We start from the raw sequence: 13,488 nt of genomic DNA on the forward strand, positions 1-13,488 counted from the left end.
TGTAGTATCCATCAAAATTAGAATTAAAATTTGACGGCTATAAAAACGAGAAAGGAGAAGAAGTATTACAAATTGATCTTTGATTAAACTGAAAGCTATAGTTACGAGTTACGATATAATATATAGTTGTTGTACAAATTCTGTGACACATTGATTGAAATTTTTGTATATTTAATACACGTGAATTCTATGATGATTAACGAAGTTGCTACTTCAATTTAGTTGTGAATACGAAAATATGGAAAATAGTATTTTTCGTATACTAAAACCTCATTTTAGGAATACTCTGATCATTAAAAGAACGTTTTATGAACCATTTAGATCACAATATCCGGTAGTATACGATAAACCTATTGATAAACACGAAAATTTGACCTCTTCACAGAAATTACGAAAAGCGTATGATATATTTAAGAGTAACTGTAAATTGTTTATTCAAGAAATACGGGATAACTACAGTATATATCCACGTAACTTTACAGTAAATGAAATTGATGCTGTATGGAAGTTTGATGGAACTCAAAAATCCTTGGATCAATGGATTGTAAATTCTGACAAGGACTATCATCATGGTTATTCAACTGCTAAGTAACTATACAATATTCTTTATGCTGTTACGTTTTGGAAAGGTTTAGATTAATTGACAAAATATGTATTATTTTTAGATTAGAACTATCGTCTTATGGCACTGGAATATTCCATGGTATGTTAGATACTCGTGTACCCAAAGATGGTCGAACTACAAATGCTGGATACTGTAATATCACTTCAGCTCCAAGATTTAAATCTTTTGCTCGACGGTACTACTATTGTTGGCAACATTATAATGAAGTTGTTTTACGAGTTAGAGGAGATGGTAGATGTTACTTATTAAATATTTTACAAAAAGGAAATCTGGACATAACGCAGTATAATTGTTATCATTATGTAATGTATACAAGAGGTGGCCCGTATTGGCAAATAATTAGAGTCCCTTTTTCAAAATTTGTATTTAGTTCAAAAGGACAAATTAATGAAAATCAAGATTCTATATGTCAGAGTTACATTACGAATTTTGGAATTACAATTGCTGATAAAAAGCCAGGGCCTTTCAGATTAGAAATTGATTATATTGGACTTTGTTACAATACAAGTAATTTCGAAAAATTTGCATACGAAACATATAAGGTAGAAGATGTAGTGGCCAATTTGTAATCTCTTTTTATACAGGAATTACAAAATAAAAACAATGTTTTTATTAATTTGAGTTGTATACATAGTAGATATTTAAATAACGTCTATTATACAAAATAAATAATAAATTTAGAAACAATAAACGATGTTATTGTGATTATTAATACATGTATTTAATTAGATGATTTTGTTGAAGTCTTTTTTCTTACGAATTTATATGTATTTTTTGATATCAAATAACTTACACCTCCTGCTAATGTTGTTACTGCCGTTACATAACAAAAAATTTCTAAAGCTGGATGATTTACGAAATGAAATATAGGTGCAGCTAGTGTTCCAGCAACAAATGATAACTGAATAGCAGTATTAATTTTACTTATATATGTTGGAGCTAATTGTACTGTTGCATATGTAGGATCAAAATATCTGGCCAAAGTTTTCTGAAACATGTTTTGTAAATAAGCATGATCATTTAAATATTTTTCTGTTCATAATGTTATAATCTATACATACTGGAGGAGGTAAAGATTGGTATCTGAGGTAAGAAACAGCTGAAACCAAGGCAACATCTCTTGCAATGACAAGACACGTTAAAGGAATAGGAACCAATCCTACCCAGGCCAAAGATAGGAACAGAGTACCTACTAGTAACTTATCTGCAGCAGGATCTAAAAAAGTGCCAAGCTTAGAAGCTTGTGATGTCCATGTACGTGCAATCCATCCATCAGCTAAATCACTAAACCCAGCAATTATTAATAGCCACAATGCTATCTATAATGTATGAACAAATAATATATATAATGAATATAATGAATAAATATGCATTTAAATATTATAACATTTTACCTGGTAATCTTGTGACAAAATTAAGTAACTTAAAAATGGCGATGTTACAATTCGTCCCATACAAAGAATATTTGGTACAGTCCAAATATTTTCTTTGTCAATAATTACTTCTACTTTCCGTTTAGTTTGTTTAATATCTCGCAGTATCTGTAACCTTAGTGCTTTTCTCTTACTGATATTTTCTTTTTTGACAATGTAATTTTTATGATTATTAATTCCATTAGAATATACTCTTGCATGATGCATCAAATATTGCCTCAAACATCTCTGTAACCAGTATCTGCTTGAAATTGTAGATTGTTTGGAGCATAGTATCATAAATTGGTTCATAATTGATTATTCCTGTTTTTAAAACAATACAATGGTAAAGGCGATGATAGTAAATATTATCAGCATATAGTCATTAAAGTCATATTTTTATGTTTACTTGTATTTCATTACAATATATATGAAAATTATACATTACATAGAACATGTATCAAGTGAGTTTCTAATGTAAAAATATTATTTTCTGCAAAATTTAAGATTATTTAAAAACGAGTTATTAAGGAAGAAAGTAATATCTTCTGTTTATAGCATTTATTAAATTAGCTAGTAATTATTAGATAATATATTTATTATGAACTGTTATGTAATAAACGTGATTCAGCTTAATAATTACAAAAACTTTATAGTAAAAAAATGTATTATATGGTATTATAAAAGAGATTTCATTCTTGAGGTTATATTGTTCCACCACACACAAAGCTTACCTGTGCCAAGTTAAATATCTTCCGCCTTCGAATATAACGGAAAAGAAAAAACTATCGTACTTGTGAAAATAAAAAGAAATTAGCTACATTTACATTAATATTATTATTTTTATTCTTAATTCTTCCATTTCAAAGATAAGTTGAGTTAGTTATAACCGGTTGAATAATATTCATATCAGTTAAGATTAAGTTAGTAAATCGTAAACACTATGAAATCGTAGCAGGTTTTACTAGGGGGGGGGGGGGAGTTTCGTGCTAATACTATTTTAACTAATGAAATGAAATGCATGCGTCAGTTATTTAAAATTGTACATAATAACAAGGAAAATAGTTTCTATTCTTTAAACAGATGAATTTATGATATGTTTATAAAACATTGATTATCAATAACGAGAACCATAATCGTTTTTCAATATTCACGCTTAAATTCTTATATTAAAATAATAACAGTAGACAGTACCTTCTGCTATGAGAAGTATGCACGTACTTGGTATTACTTTACTTTACATTATTCTGTACATTATGTAATATTCAATATTTTTAACGATTTTTTAAATTAATTTTTCTATTCGTAAATGATGTGGTCGTTTATTCATAATCAATAACATCAGTTCTTTAATTAACTTATTTCTCAAATAGTGTATGCAAATATGATCGCATCATTACGGTTAGACGATTAGGAATACGATAGATGAGAATATTTATTTAACGAGTAAAAAATAAATGTAAAAGATTAAAATATGACAAAAGAGAAAGATAAAATTTAGAATCTCAATCCATTTCATCTAATGGTATGTGTATATATATATATCATCGGAAAATATACTATCTTTTGTTAATTAAGCAGAAGGTAGTTATATAATTGTTCGCTAAAATAATCAATAAGTATATTCTCAGAATGAAAGAATGTACTGCGTATAAAAATTGAATTACGAACTTCATGTCAAAGAAGTGTAAATTGTGTTAAAATGAGAATCTCTGTTGAAAGAAATTTGCACCGTAAGAATGCGTGGCCATGAAGCGCATGCGTATAGCTGGTCACAGTATTGCAGGCGCACGACTCGACGAGCAACAGAGTGCTGTGTACATCCCCGCCCACGTATTATTATTCGACTGTCTTGTAACCACGCTTCTCGGTGATCGTGAACAACCACGAGTATTGGACAATTCCACATCGAGTGGATAATGAATTTATTATTCGCGGAAGATTTGTCGCGGCCTGTCGACAGAACCACGTAAGAAGGTTTTAATGTGACACAAGGGCGAGCATGATTCTGGCAGGATCAGACCATTTTCTGGCGGGTAAGTCCACTATCTTCTACTTTGTCTATAACTCCTTTAACGAATTCAACTGTTCAGATGTGACCTGGTACACTTCGATACGGAAACATTGACCTCAAAATATCGATGATCGTGATTCGTTAACGAACAACGTTCAATCGTGATAGAGTTATTAAAATCTGAATAGAGCACGCACCCCTTTCGACGTTTTTTCGCCATCTAAATACATCACGATGCTTCTAATAGTTTCTCGAATCATTCAACAATTTCCAATAAAATTAATTCGTGTGACGTGACAGTAATCCCTTGACACATTACCAGGTTCTTACATAAAATGTTCTACATACGTCGTTCTTTTTGATTAATCGAGAATGATTAGAACGTAAATGCATTCCACGGTTTCCGCATTGCGCAAATTAAAATTATTTCGAAATACATTAGTTTTAAATAATGTCCCCTCCCCTATAGTTTTCTTTTCGCTCTCAATTTTTTACTGAATTACAACGAGTAACAATTCTGTCGATTCTTTATAATTGAATGTGTGGTAATATCATTATATCCAAGTTATCGTTGATAGTTGACGGAAATCAACAATTTTAGTTAGCATTTGCCTCCGTTTACGACGATATTTCAACGATATCTTTGACGGAAGGAGACGGATGCAAATGATTTCGACAGATCTTTGTACCGCGATTCATTAACCGTACTCGGTGTGCAATATCGCGCAGTGGTTTCCGCGATAAGACGAGCGGTGGTTAATTATTCCAGGTCATTACGACGTAATGTGTCGCTGCTGTTTTAACGCGTTCGATACATCAATGACACGTACGACCGCCGTTCGAGGGAAAGATTTAATCGGTGTATGGGTGAACGCCTTTTCTCTGTGGTCAATAAATAACTTATGCTTTGCCTGTACCCTTTTTGATCATGCTTTTTGCACGGAACCTTCCGTCCGGTCCGTTCCATCGCGTTCTTCCTTTCTTTTTTATGATTCTTCCCATCTCGTTTCCCTTCCCTCTATTAGCTCGTTTTCATTTATGATCGATCATTCGTAGGACGATAAATAATATACACGACCAGTAGTTTTTTCCAACCAGTCATTCTCACGATCGATCGACATTACAGTACCTGTGGAAGCGACAGCATTTCTGGGTGCCGTAGCTGGTTTCGTGGTCCTCCTGTTGGCTCTGTTCTTGTACTTGTCACGCAAATGGTGCTTCACTCCACCATCCACGACCACTCTTTTCGGTGGCGTTTGCGTGCCCCTCTGCGAGCCTAACAACGGCTCCACCTCACAGATTGCGAAAAACATAGGTAGGTTGTCGACGAACGATCTGATCCTGTGCTTTCTGCTGCTTACTTTGAAATTGCTGGAAAAGTACACACGTAATAGCGATCCAGAAGCAGGCGCGATTTTTCTATATGTGATCCCCGCTTCCAGTCCTTTCAAAGATCGTTATCAGCTACTTTGTACCTGAAATTAAACGAACCTAACCGAAAGTTGGGTTTAATGTTGAAACTCGGCAGGGAAGGCATTTTCCTATTCGGATCCAGAGACTAGTTCCGATTCGGAAGAGGACGTCCTTCGTCGACTGAATTCGCATTCTCATCCACCGCCGGATACTTTGACTATCCAAGCGGAGGATGGACCGACCATTCTGGGTTAGTTTTTCCTTTATCCATTTTTTTTTCTTTATGTTCTCTTTCATTAAGTTTGCGTCCGTTCCTGATCGATCGTGTTTCAGATGCCGGCACTACCTCCAGCAGCTGCACGGAAGAACACTCGCCCAGCGATCAACAACAGGTGAATGAGAATAAAACGTTTATAGTTAAAACGGCGTTGTCATGTTGCGCGATCGAATATCGCGTTCCCAATCTACACGATTGTCGAGTAAATAATTAACCGGTGGTCGGATATCCGTGCGTATTTTATCACGCAACGTTCTAACCACATAATATCGTCGTTGGCGACCTATTCTTTGCATTAGCGCGACACTTGGAGTCATCTAATTCGGTATGCTTTTAAAATGAACTTTTCTTAAACGAATCGAATGATTTCGTTTGATACACAGTGTGTGGTAGAAGTCGGGGCCTCTGGTATTATTCTCGATAACAGAGAACAAGAGGTAGAGGTGGAGCAAAATGGTTCGACTACCAACGACGTTATTACAACAATGGGTACCATCACCGAAGAAGTGGGTAGCTTGGAAGTCGCTTTCCTATATGATGCACCGATGCGCGAGATGACGGTTCGTATAAATTTCATTGGAAAATTCGTTTACGATTCAATCGAAACCAACGAGTTTCCTTACTTTGTAGGTTCATGTGCTGCAAGGACGAAATTATCCCGAAGGTATAGGCGGTAGTCAAGTGCGGCTCGTGCTCTTACCATCGAAGAAACAGCGCCGTAAAACTCGAGTACGCCAGGGCACGTCTCCACAGTACATGGAGAGTTTTCTGCTTCCACGTGTAAATCCAGAGGACGTAAACGCCATGGGCGTACGCCTAAGAGTGTATCTATGGGGCGGAAGAATGCGACGAGAGAGATTACTAGGCGAAGCTAGAGTCTCCTTCGATCAGATCAATCTTCAGCTTGAAACTACGCTTTGGTTAACGCTACAACCTCCACCTTTTTCTTCGGTAAAACATCTATATGCAATAATATCCGTAGTTGTCTTTTTCTCCAATCCTCAATGTCGAAGAAAATAACGGTAGAATGAACGTGATTTTCGCAGGTACAAGATTGGGGAACAACTAGTAGTTTGACTCGTAGCGATTCCACGGGATCACAGCAATCAGTTCAATCATACGCATCACCTACTGCACGTGTGCCAACTTACGCGTCTCATACTGCACCTCCTTACGGCAGCAGTATGAAGGGTGGAAGCGTAGCAGAAATTTTAATAGGCTTGGCGTATAACGGGACGACTGGACGTTTATCGATAGAAATAATTAAAGGATCTCATTTTCGGGGTGGCGGCGGGAACGACACGAAACCACCCGACACGTATGTTAAGCTCGCTCTCATGGATAGCAACGGTCACGAAATGGAACGATCGAAAACTGGTCTGAAACGGGCTCAGCCGAATCCCCTGTACAAGGAAACATTTATATTCCAAGTAAGCTTACAGCTAATTAAATAATTCAACTCGATGGAAAATTATTCGAACAGATATTCTCTCCTCCTTTTGAAACGAATCTGATTAAATGTTATACTCGTAATGGCTGTTTAGGTTGCTCTGTTTCAACTTGGAGATGTAACCCTCTTTCTATCGGTTTATAATCGACGAAGAGGCGGAATGGGAAGAAAGGGAAGAGAAATGATCGGTTGGCTCAGTTTGGGATTAAACAGTTCCGGCACGGAGGAGCTTCAACATTGGAACGATATGCGCGCAGCAAGACAACCGGCGCAAGTTCAACGCTGGCACTCGTTGCTGCGTCCTTGAAACATCCGATCACGAAAGAGTTCCTGTCACGGAAATACATTTTACGATGTTGTTAACGATAACGATATGGTTTGACAGATAGAACACGGTGCAGATTACGGTCCCCGATTGCGTACCGTTATATACGACTGATCGTGTAGAAGAGCAACTGGATTTTTCAAGACGAACGCGGCTGTTCTTTATTGGAGATAAAGCCTGTACTGCCCGAACAGAACACAGAAGTCAATATGTCGATCTGTTGATCCTGCGAATCAGAGCTATCATAATTTTAGCACGTGGTAACTCTGAGTTCAAAACTCTATCGATGTACCAAGTACATTCCTTTTTGATACGCCGGACGGAGTTGAGGGTGTTTTCAACATACATATTACGTATGTATATTACATATGCAAACAGAGAAAGAACGTAAACGCATGACACATACATGATCCATACGCACACGTACACGTATATGTATATACACGTTTATCTACTTACATATACGTAAAACATATTTCAATTACACGTGCACACATACGTACACGTTACAAATATGCAAACACGCATTTTGTCGGTCCCAAAAGTCGAACGTATAATACATTAGCAGATGGACCGCGAAAACGACTTCGATTCGATATGTGCCTGAGCCAACTTTAATCGTTTATTTTTTACTTTGTGCCTTTCACCCTTTTTAGGCCGCGTGTCCGTCGACGGAGAATCGTCGTGGGATACCCAGCCAAGTCGAGAGCCCATTATGAACCGCGATCCTCTAGCCGTTCTCCTTTGGACGAGCTAACTAAGCAAACGTAACTTTTCCTCTCTCGCTCCGCGACACTTTCAGCGGAATATTCGATTTGCAGTGCTTGTTCGTTTGAATCGATGCCACGAATCTTGCTGTTTCGATCACATGGTTCGAGAATGGATTGACGCGCGAAACGAATTAACCCCTTTCTGCGTGGAGTATGGGAGCAGCGAATAATGTTTCGAGAGAAAGTCAAGGCTGTACACAATTTTTCTAATTTCCTACATACTCTGGCTTCGTTTGTTCGTTTCTCTTTTCTTCGTACTATTATTTATACATATATATATATATACACGTATATCCTTAATTTAGTAATACATATTTGATAATATCAGTAAAGCACGTTGCGAAGTTTCATAATTCATTGTCGTATTCTTGATACGTGTAACAACGTGCTTACATTTACGTATCCTAACTTTACGGACGTTTCGTGTATACAGGATATCGGTTAATCAATTAGTAGCGTCGAGGGGTTATAGTTAATCGATGGGATATAAAGGGGAACGTATACGAGGACAGATTCACAATTAAACGACGCACAATAAACTCGCAAAACGCACCTCGTAAACGCAGATGTGATCGTAGAGTTGATATTACTATTAAACTAGTAGTATACATTATCGTGTGAGTACGATAGGTTATGTAGAAATGTTTTTTCCACGCGTTTATATTAGAGGGAATTGGATACCGGACGAAGCAGGCGACTGATTAATGGATAAAAAAATTACCAGATGCTGTGAATCGTTTAACGCTTGACTTTTTCAAGCTTAGCGTTTAGGTGATTAACGATGATTAATCCATGCTCGAACTATTCTCTCGTTTTACGTATTTAGACAATGTATAACGCGATTGCAAGGACTCAGAAGTTTCATTTTCGTTTGTTTACTACGTATGTGCATGAATTTTCTCGTATCAAATGTGCAGACGTTCTTTTTACAATGCTCTTCTCAAACGCAGTTTTAAAGAGGTACTTTTAGCGCTTTCGGATTTAGCATAATCATCGATAATCGATAATATCGTAGTGATGTGCGTTTGTTGATGCATCTCATCCAACTTTTAGCGTTTTCAGGAAGCGAGAAGAGAAAACAACAGCGAGGAAGATACGTAGCATGAAAGTGAGTGATAGAATTATTCTCTACTTTGAGAAAAGTTTTAAGCGTACCGGGATTTTAGCTAACGTTCTTAGGATACTTTCTCCACTTCTGAGTCTTGGTAACATAATTGTATATTGTACAGTCTGTTTATAAGCAACACGATATTAACTACGAGGATCAGAGATTTGCGTGAGAATGATGTAGAAAGAGGAGAGTCCTCGGTCTCTCATCGTGGATGGGTCGAACCCGATGCGGGCAATAACAGAATGTTTTTGAAATATTTGTGATCGATACGTACACTTAATTAACGAGTAGAGGTTTTTCAGGGTAATTTCTATGCCTTTGATTGTTCTCAATTTGTTACAATATAGTTGTAATTGCATCGAACTATTTTAAAGCAAATGACTGGCTTTTCGCGGGATGATTCAATGGCGATGAAACGAAGAATCCTTGGCCAAAGACATTTAAGGCATTGATTAGACAAAGAGAGTGTACGAAGTTAATTTTGAGTGTTTTAACAAAGTTATTGAATTTTATTTATCCAACAATGTTTGGCAATTATGAATGTATGGGGTGAACAAATTCTTACATTTCGATAATTCAGATTGTCTTGTTCTCTGATGTTCTATTCTATTGTGTCGCTTTCTTGAGTGTCCAGTGCTTACAAAGTCGATAAAAAAGGATATATATACATATATATATATATAAAACAAAAAGAAAAATCTTTAAAGATCGCGAGGATTATAAACAGACTAACGTTGGATTTTTATCTATATTTTATCTACAGCACTCTTTCTCGATAAGAATTAATTGAAGTTTGAACGTCTACTGCACAAAATAATTACCTTAATCAATGTTATTAAATTAATAATAATTATATTATATCTGTCGCGTTTTATAAAAGTGTACTCTAATACAATTAAACGAATAAACTTACAAATAGTTGTTACTGAATACATAAAGAAAAAGAAATAAAATTTGTCAAAGTACATATTTCTCTAATAGTTCTTGTTTTTTTCTTGCAAGTAATGCTTCCTGAATATCTTGTTGCGACGGTATTGCTTTTTGTGCAGTTGTTTCAATTTCTTCTTCTACTTCTGGCTGTTTCTCGTTTTGTGTTAGCCACTCCTGCATTGCTTTTTCCCTTGCTTCCTGTTCAGCTTTCTGTTCCAAAGGCGACAAAATTCCATCATCGTCATCTCTGTAACCGTAATAATCAGCATCGATGTCCTTCATTAACTCAGCGCGCGTTTTACGAGGTGGAGGCGGTGGTTCTTGTTCAAATAATTCTCTAACACCTGGTAGTTCTTTCGCTGCTCCAAAATATTTGTAACCACGGTTTCCAGGAACCTAAATGTTGTAATAATTACCTGTTACCTTTTTATATTACTTACTATTTATTATTATTAAAAATAGAGCAATGTAGCAAGATTAAAAACACGTTATACCTCACGACCTTCATGGTCTAGCATACGTGGTCCTACTCTGGAATAATCAGGCCCGCCTAACTCTTTTATCTGAGCTTCCCAGTGTCGTTTTTCTCTCAACAATTTATTAATCTCGTCATTCAAATCTCGAATTCGAAATTCCCCTAGACCAGCATTTTGAATCTGTGCAACCTTTTTTGCAATTTCTCTAATTATTTGCATTCTCCACTTTTCTGCTTTTCGCAAGTCTCTACATTCAGAAGCTAAATACGGTCTTCTTTCCTGTTCCTTTCTGGCTCCTTCGTTGCTTTGTGCAGCTCTCCACCGAGCAAGAGTGGTCCTGTTAAAGAACGAATGTTTAACTAAATATAAAAAACAGAAGAATTCATAAATTATATTCAAGCAAATATCTTCTTTTTATGATACTTACATAGCCTTTTCTGCGTTTCGCGCCTGAAAGAAGTAACATTAATTAAGTATATTAAAAGAATATAATTAATTTCTTGTAATATATATCAACGTCTACTACACTTACCATTTTTTATATAAATAACAATGTTCAATAAAACAATTTAGTACTGTCCAAATACTCAGATATGTATAATCTGTAAGTTTTTCCAAATAAACTTATGTTTGTTTAGAATGTCTTAAACAGTGTTATTGCCTCATTTTCTTACGTTATTATAACAACGATAAATTTAATTTTATTCTGTAGTCGATGACAAATGACAAAGTATAGTGTACAGCACGATCATATAAACGTTTATGTGATTGTAGTTTATAGGTTATGATTCTGTTGTATCTTTAAGGTTATAGTATTGTATACACAACAACGAGTTTATCACGTGCAGGTAAAGTAGTGTTCGTGAGCATCGAACAAAATAAATCGACAAAACCTCTTGATATTAAATGGCGCAGTTTTTTATTGTATATATATATATATATATATATATACACATACATATATATACATATAATAAATATGCAATATATATATTTATACATGTGCCTGTCTAACTCATAATAGAGAAAAAGAAAAATCATTCAGTTTTAACCATAATTTTTATTTTTGTTTATGATTGTTTTAGTAGAATTAGAGATTGAAAACAATTGTGTAATTGTAATATTCTGTCGTTAATTCGTAAAAAAGCAATATATGAAACAATTATAGGTGCAATATTACTACTGTCATTGATTGTATATAGAAATTGTCTATGTTAAACTAAATATGTTCTGAGATGGATAATGAATGCAGAATAAAATTTCGTTGTTTTATTCTATTAACATTCCAGAATCCACGATGCTATATAGTATGTATGTATTCAAGAACAGAACTGGACAGACGTCAGTGTGTTTGTGTGTTTCAAGTTCGAGTTTCTTAAGAATTCTAGACTTTAGACAAAGGAAAGATCGGCGCATTTGTGTTCAAAGCGTTGAAGAGTACGGACACTTCTATCGAACAATAGTGATAAGGTAAAGTATATTAATATTTTCAATTGTATTTTAAATATTTTTAGGATAATATTTAATACGATAATATGATAAAGATTAATAAGAAAGTTTTTTTTTATTCAAGTCTGGATACAGGATAACAACATTTGATTAAAAATGCAGAGTAAGTAGTATTGTTTTAATATCATTTTGAATATCTTGATTAGAAATAACGTTGAAGATTAACCTTTTAATGCTAATTTAATGATACTTAGTGAACATTCCGAGATATTTGATCAATTATTATGTAGCGTAGAAGACACAGAGTCGCATGAATTTGTTTATGTCCTTTTGTTTTGGCTTTTTAAGGTAGTTTGAAATCAGTTTTAATTTTAAGAAATGGTAGATATTTATTAAAAAATATATTAAGAAACGTTAACTGAATAGTGCCGTTTTTTATAACAATTTTTACACTTTACATTCTTAGGTAATTTACTAATCAAGTTTCTTTCTTTTTTTGTAGAATTGGTATTTTTAACAGCTCTATGCTTTTACGGAGTGATAGCACAGAATTGCGAAGACAATAAAGAAGAACAATGTAGTGCTACAACTTCAGCTTCTTTTAATCAAGACAAAGATTGGGAATCAGCTACTTCCATTTATGACTTTCATGCTACAGATATACATGGAAAGGAAGTTATGCTGAATAAATATCGTGGGCATGTTTGTATAATTGTTAATGTTGCTAGCAACTGTGGATTTACAGATACACATTATAAAGAACTAGTACAATTGTATGAAAAATACAGTAAGGTGGAAGGTTTAAGGATTCTAGCATTCCCATCGAATCAATTTGGTGGCCAAGAACCAGGCAATTCCATAGAAATCTTAAATTTTGTCAAAAAATATAACGTTACTTTTGATCTGTTTCAAAAGATTGATGTTAATGGAGATAATGCGCATCCATTATGGAAATGGTTGAAGACACAGGCAGGTGGATTCATAACTGATAGCATCAAATGGAACTTTACTAAATTCATCATTAACAAAGAAGGACAAGTTGTTGCCAGACATGCACCAACTACCAGTCCTCTTGAAATGGAATCAGAATTGAAGAAGTATTTCTAAGTTCCCTTATACTATTGCTTTCTTAATTCAGTTTTAATTATCAGCAATAGTTTTGTCGTATATTATGTTTTTGACATCCTTTGCATTATCGATAGAAATAAAAATTGTTCCTATACAATGAGATTGAAT

At 34.8% G+C, this 13,488-nt stretch overlaps 5 protein-coding genes across 7 annotated transcripts; 3 read left to right on the forward strand and 2 right to left on the reverse strand.

Annotated features, from left to right (window-relative positions):
* Position 1: 1 nt before the first annotated feature.
* Positions 2-1,316, forward strand: LOC122567714 (complex I intermediate-associated protein 30, mitochondrial). Its single transcript, XM_043726602.1, has 2 exons — positions 2-588; positions 666-1,316. Exons 1-2 carry the CDS (start codon positions 239-241, stop codon positions 1,192-1,194), a joined length of 879 nt encoding a protein of 292 aa, XP_043582537.1. The 5' UTR covers positions 2-238; the 3' UTR covers positions 1,195-1,316.
* Positions 1,226-3,235, reverse strand: LOC122567715 (probable cardiolipin synthase (CMP-forming)). The gene is made up of 4 exons (XM_043726603.1): positions 2,772-3,235; positions 2,020-2,361; positions 1,687-1,944; positions 1,226-1,613 (listed from the first exon to the last, which is right to left on the reverse strand). Exons 2-4 carry the CDS (start codon positions 2,347-2,349, stop codon positions 1,347-1,349), a joined length of 855 nt encoding a protein of 284 aa, XP_043582538.1. The 5' UTR covers positions 2,350-2,361; positions 2,772-3,235; the 3' UTR covers positions 1,226-1,346.
* Positions 3,236-3,806: 571 nt separating this feature from the next.
* LOC122567710 (synaptotagmin-14) lies at positions 3,807-10,366 on the forward strand. Of its 2 annotated transcripts, XR_006316868.1 has the most exons (9): positions 3,807-4,073; positions 5,178-5,366; positions 5,580-5,714; positions 5,798-5,856; positions 6,125-6,301; positions 6,372-6,692; positions 6,788-7,171; positions 7,286-7,869; positions 8,173-10,366. XR_006316868.1 is itself a non-coding variant. In XM_043726590.1 (8 exons), the coding sequence occupies exons 1-8, from the start codon at positions 4,040-4,042 to the stop codon at positions 7,496-7,498; spliced, it is 1,512 nt and encodes a 503-aa protein (XP_043582525.1). In that variant the 5' UTR covers positions 3,807-4,039; the 3' UTR covers positions 7,499-10,366. The 2 variants fall into 2 exon arrangements, 1 of the variants encoding a protein (XP_043582525.1); XM_043726590.1 differs by having other exon boundaries at positions 7,286-10,366.
* LOC122567716 (pre-mRNA-splicing factor ISY1 homolog) lies at positions 9,873-11,635 on the reverse strand. Of its 2 annotated transcripts, XM_043726605.1 has the most exons (5): positions 11,478-11,634; positions 11,336-11,405; positions 11,231-11,253; positions 10,822-11,140; positions 9,873-10,723 (listed from the first exon to the last, which is right to left on the reverse strand). In XM_043726605.1, the coding sequence occupies exons 2-5, from the start codon at positions 11,336-11,338 to the stop codon at positions 10,355-10,357; spliced, it is 714 nt and encodes a 237-aa protein (XP_043582540.1). In that variant the 5' UTR covers positions 11,339-11,405; positions 11,478-11,634; the 3' UTR covers positions 9,873-10,354. The 2 variants fall into 2 exon arrangements, with proteins under 2 accessions (XP_043582540.1, XP_043582539.1); XM_043726604.1 differs by having other exon boundaries at positions 11,336-11,635.
* Positions 11,636-12,119: 484 nt separating this feature from the next.
* Positions 12,120-13,477, forward strand: LOC122567717 (probable phospholipid hydroperoxide glutathione peroxidase). The gene is made up of 3 exons (XM_043726606.1): positions 12,120-12,273; positions 12,377-12,415; positions 12,755-13,477. The coding sequence occupies exons 2-3, from the start codon at positions 12,409-12,411 to the stop codon at positions 13,357-13,359; spliced, it is 612 nt and encodes a 203-aa protein (XP_043582541.1). The 5' UTR covers positions 12,120-12,273; positions 12,377-12,408; the 3' UTR covers positions 13,360-13,477.
* Positions 13,478-13,488: the final 11 nt, after the last annotated feature.

The sequence above is a fragment of the Bombus pyrosoma genome, linkage group LG5, assembly GCF_014825855.1.
Source record: "Bombus pyrosoma isolate SC7728 linkage group LG5, ASM1482585v1, whole genome shotgun sequence".
Classification (NCBI taxonomy): domain Eukaryota; kingdom Metazoa; phylum Arthropoda; class Insecta; order Hymenoptera; family Apidae; genus Bombus; species Bombus pyrosoma.

Excerpts from the sequence above, each read along its gene's own strand:
- LOC122567714 (XM_043726602.1), top strand. The coding sequence starts at position 239 with ATGGAAAATAGTATTTTTCGTATACTAAAACCTCATTTTAGGAATACT. Across the intron at positions 589-665 it reads CATGGTTATTCAACTGCTAA|ATTAGAACTATCGTCTTATG; the intron begins GTAACTATACAA and ends TATTATTTTTAG.
- LOC122567715 (XM_043726603.1), bottom strand. The coding sequence starts at position 2,349 with ATGAACCAATTTATGATACTATGCTCCAAACAATCTACAATTTCAAGC. Across the intron at positions 1,945-2,019 it reads TTTTGTCACAAGATTACCAG|ATAGCATTGTGGCTATTAAT; the intron begins GTAAAATGTTAT and ends CATACATTATAG. Across the intron at positions 1,614-1,686 it reads ACCAATCTTTACCTCCTCCA|AAAACTTTGGCCAGATATTT; the intron begins GTATGTATAGAT and ends AACATGTTTCAG.
- LOC122567710 (XM_043726590.1), top strand. The coding sequence starts at position 4,040 with ATGATTCTGGCAGGATCAGACCATTTTCTGGCGG. Across the intron at positions 5,715-5,797 it reads GGATGGACCGACCATTCTGG|ATGCCGGCACTACCTCCAGC; the intron begins GTTAGTTTTTCC and ends ATCGTGTTTCAG. Across the intron at positions 6,693-6,787 it reads AACCTCCACCTTTTTCTTCG|GTACAAGATTGGGGAACAAC; the intron begins GTAAAACATCTA and ends TGATTTTCGCAG.
- LOC122567716 (XM_043726604.1), bottom strand. Across the intron at positions 11,141-11,230 it reads CGAAACGCAGAAAAGGCTAT|GACCACTCTTGCTCGGTGGA; the intron begins GTAAGTATCATA and ends GTTCTTTAACAG. Across the intron at positions 10,724-10,821 it reads TAGACCATGAAGGTCGTGAG|GTTCCTGGAAACCGTGGTTA; the intron begins GTATAACGTGTT and ends TACAACATTTAG.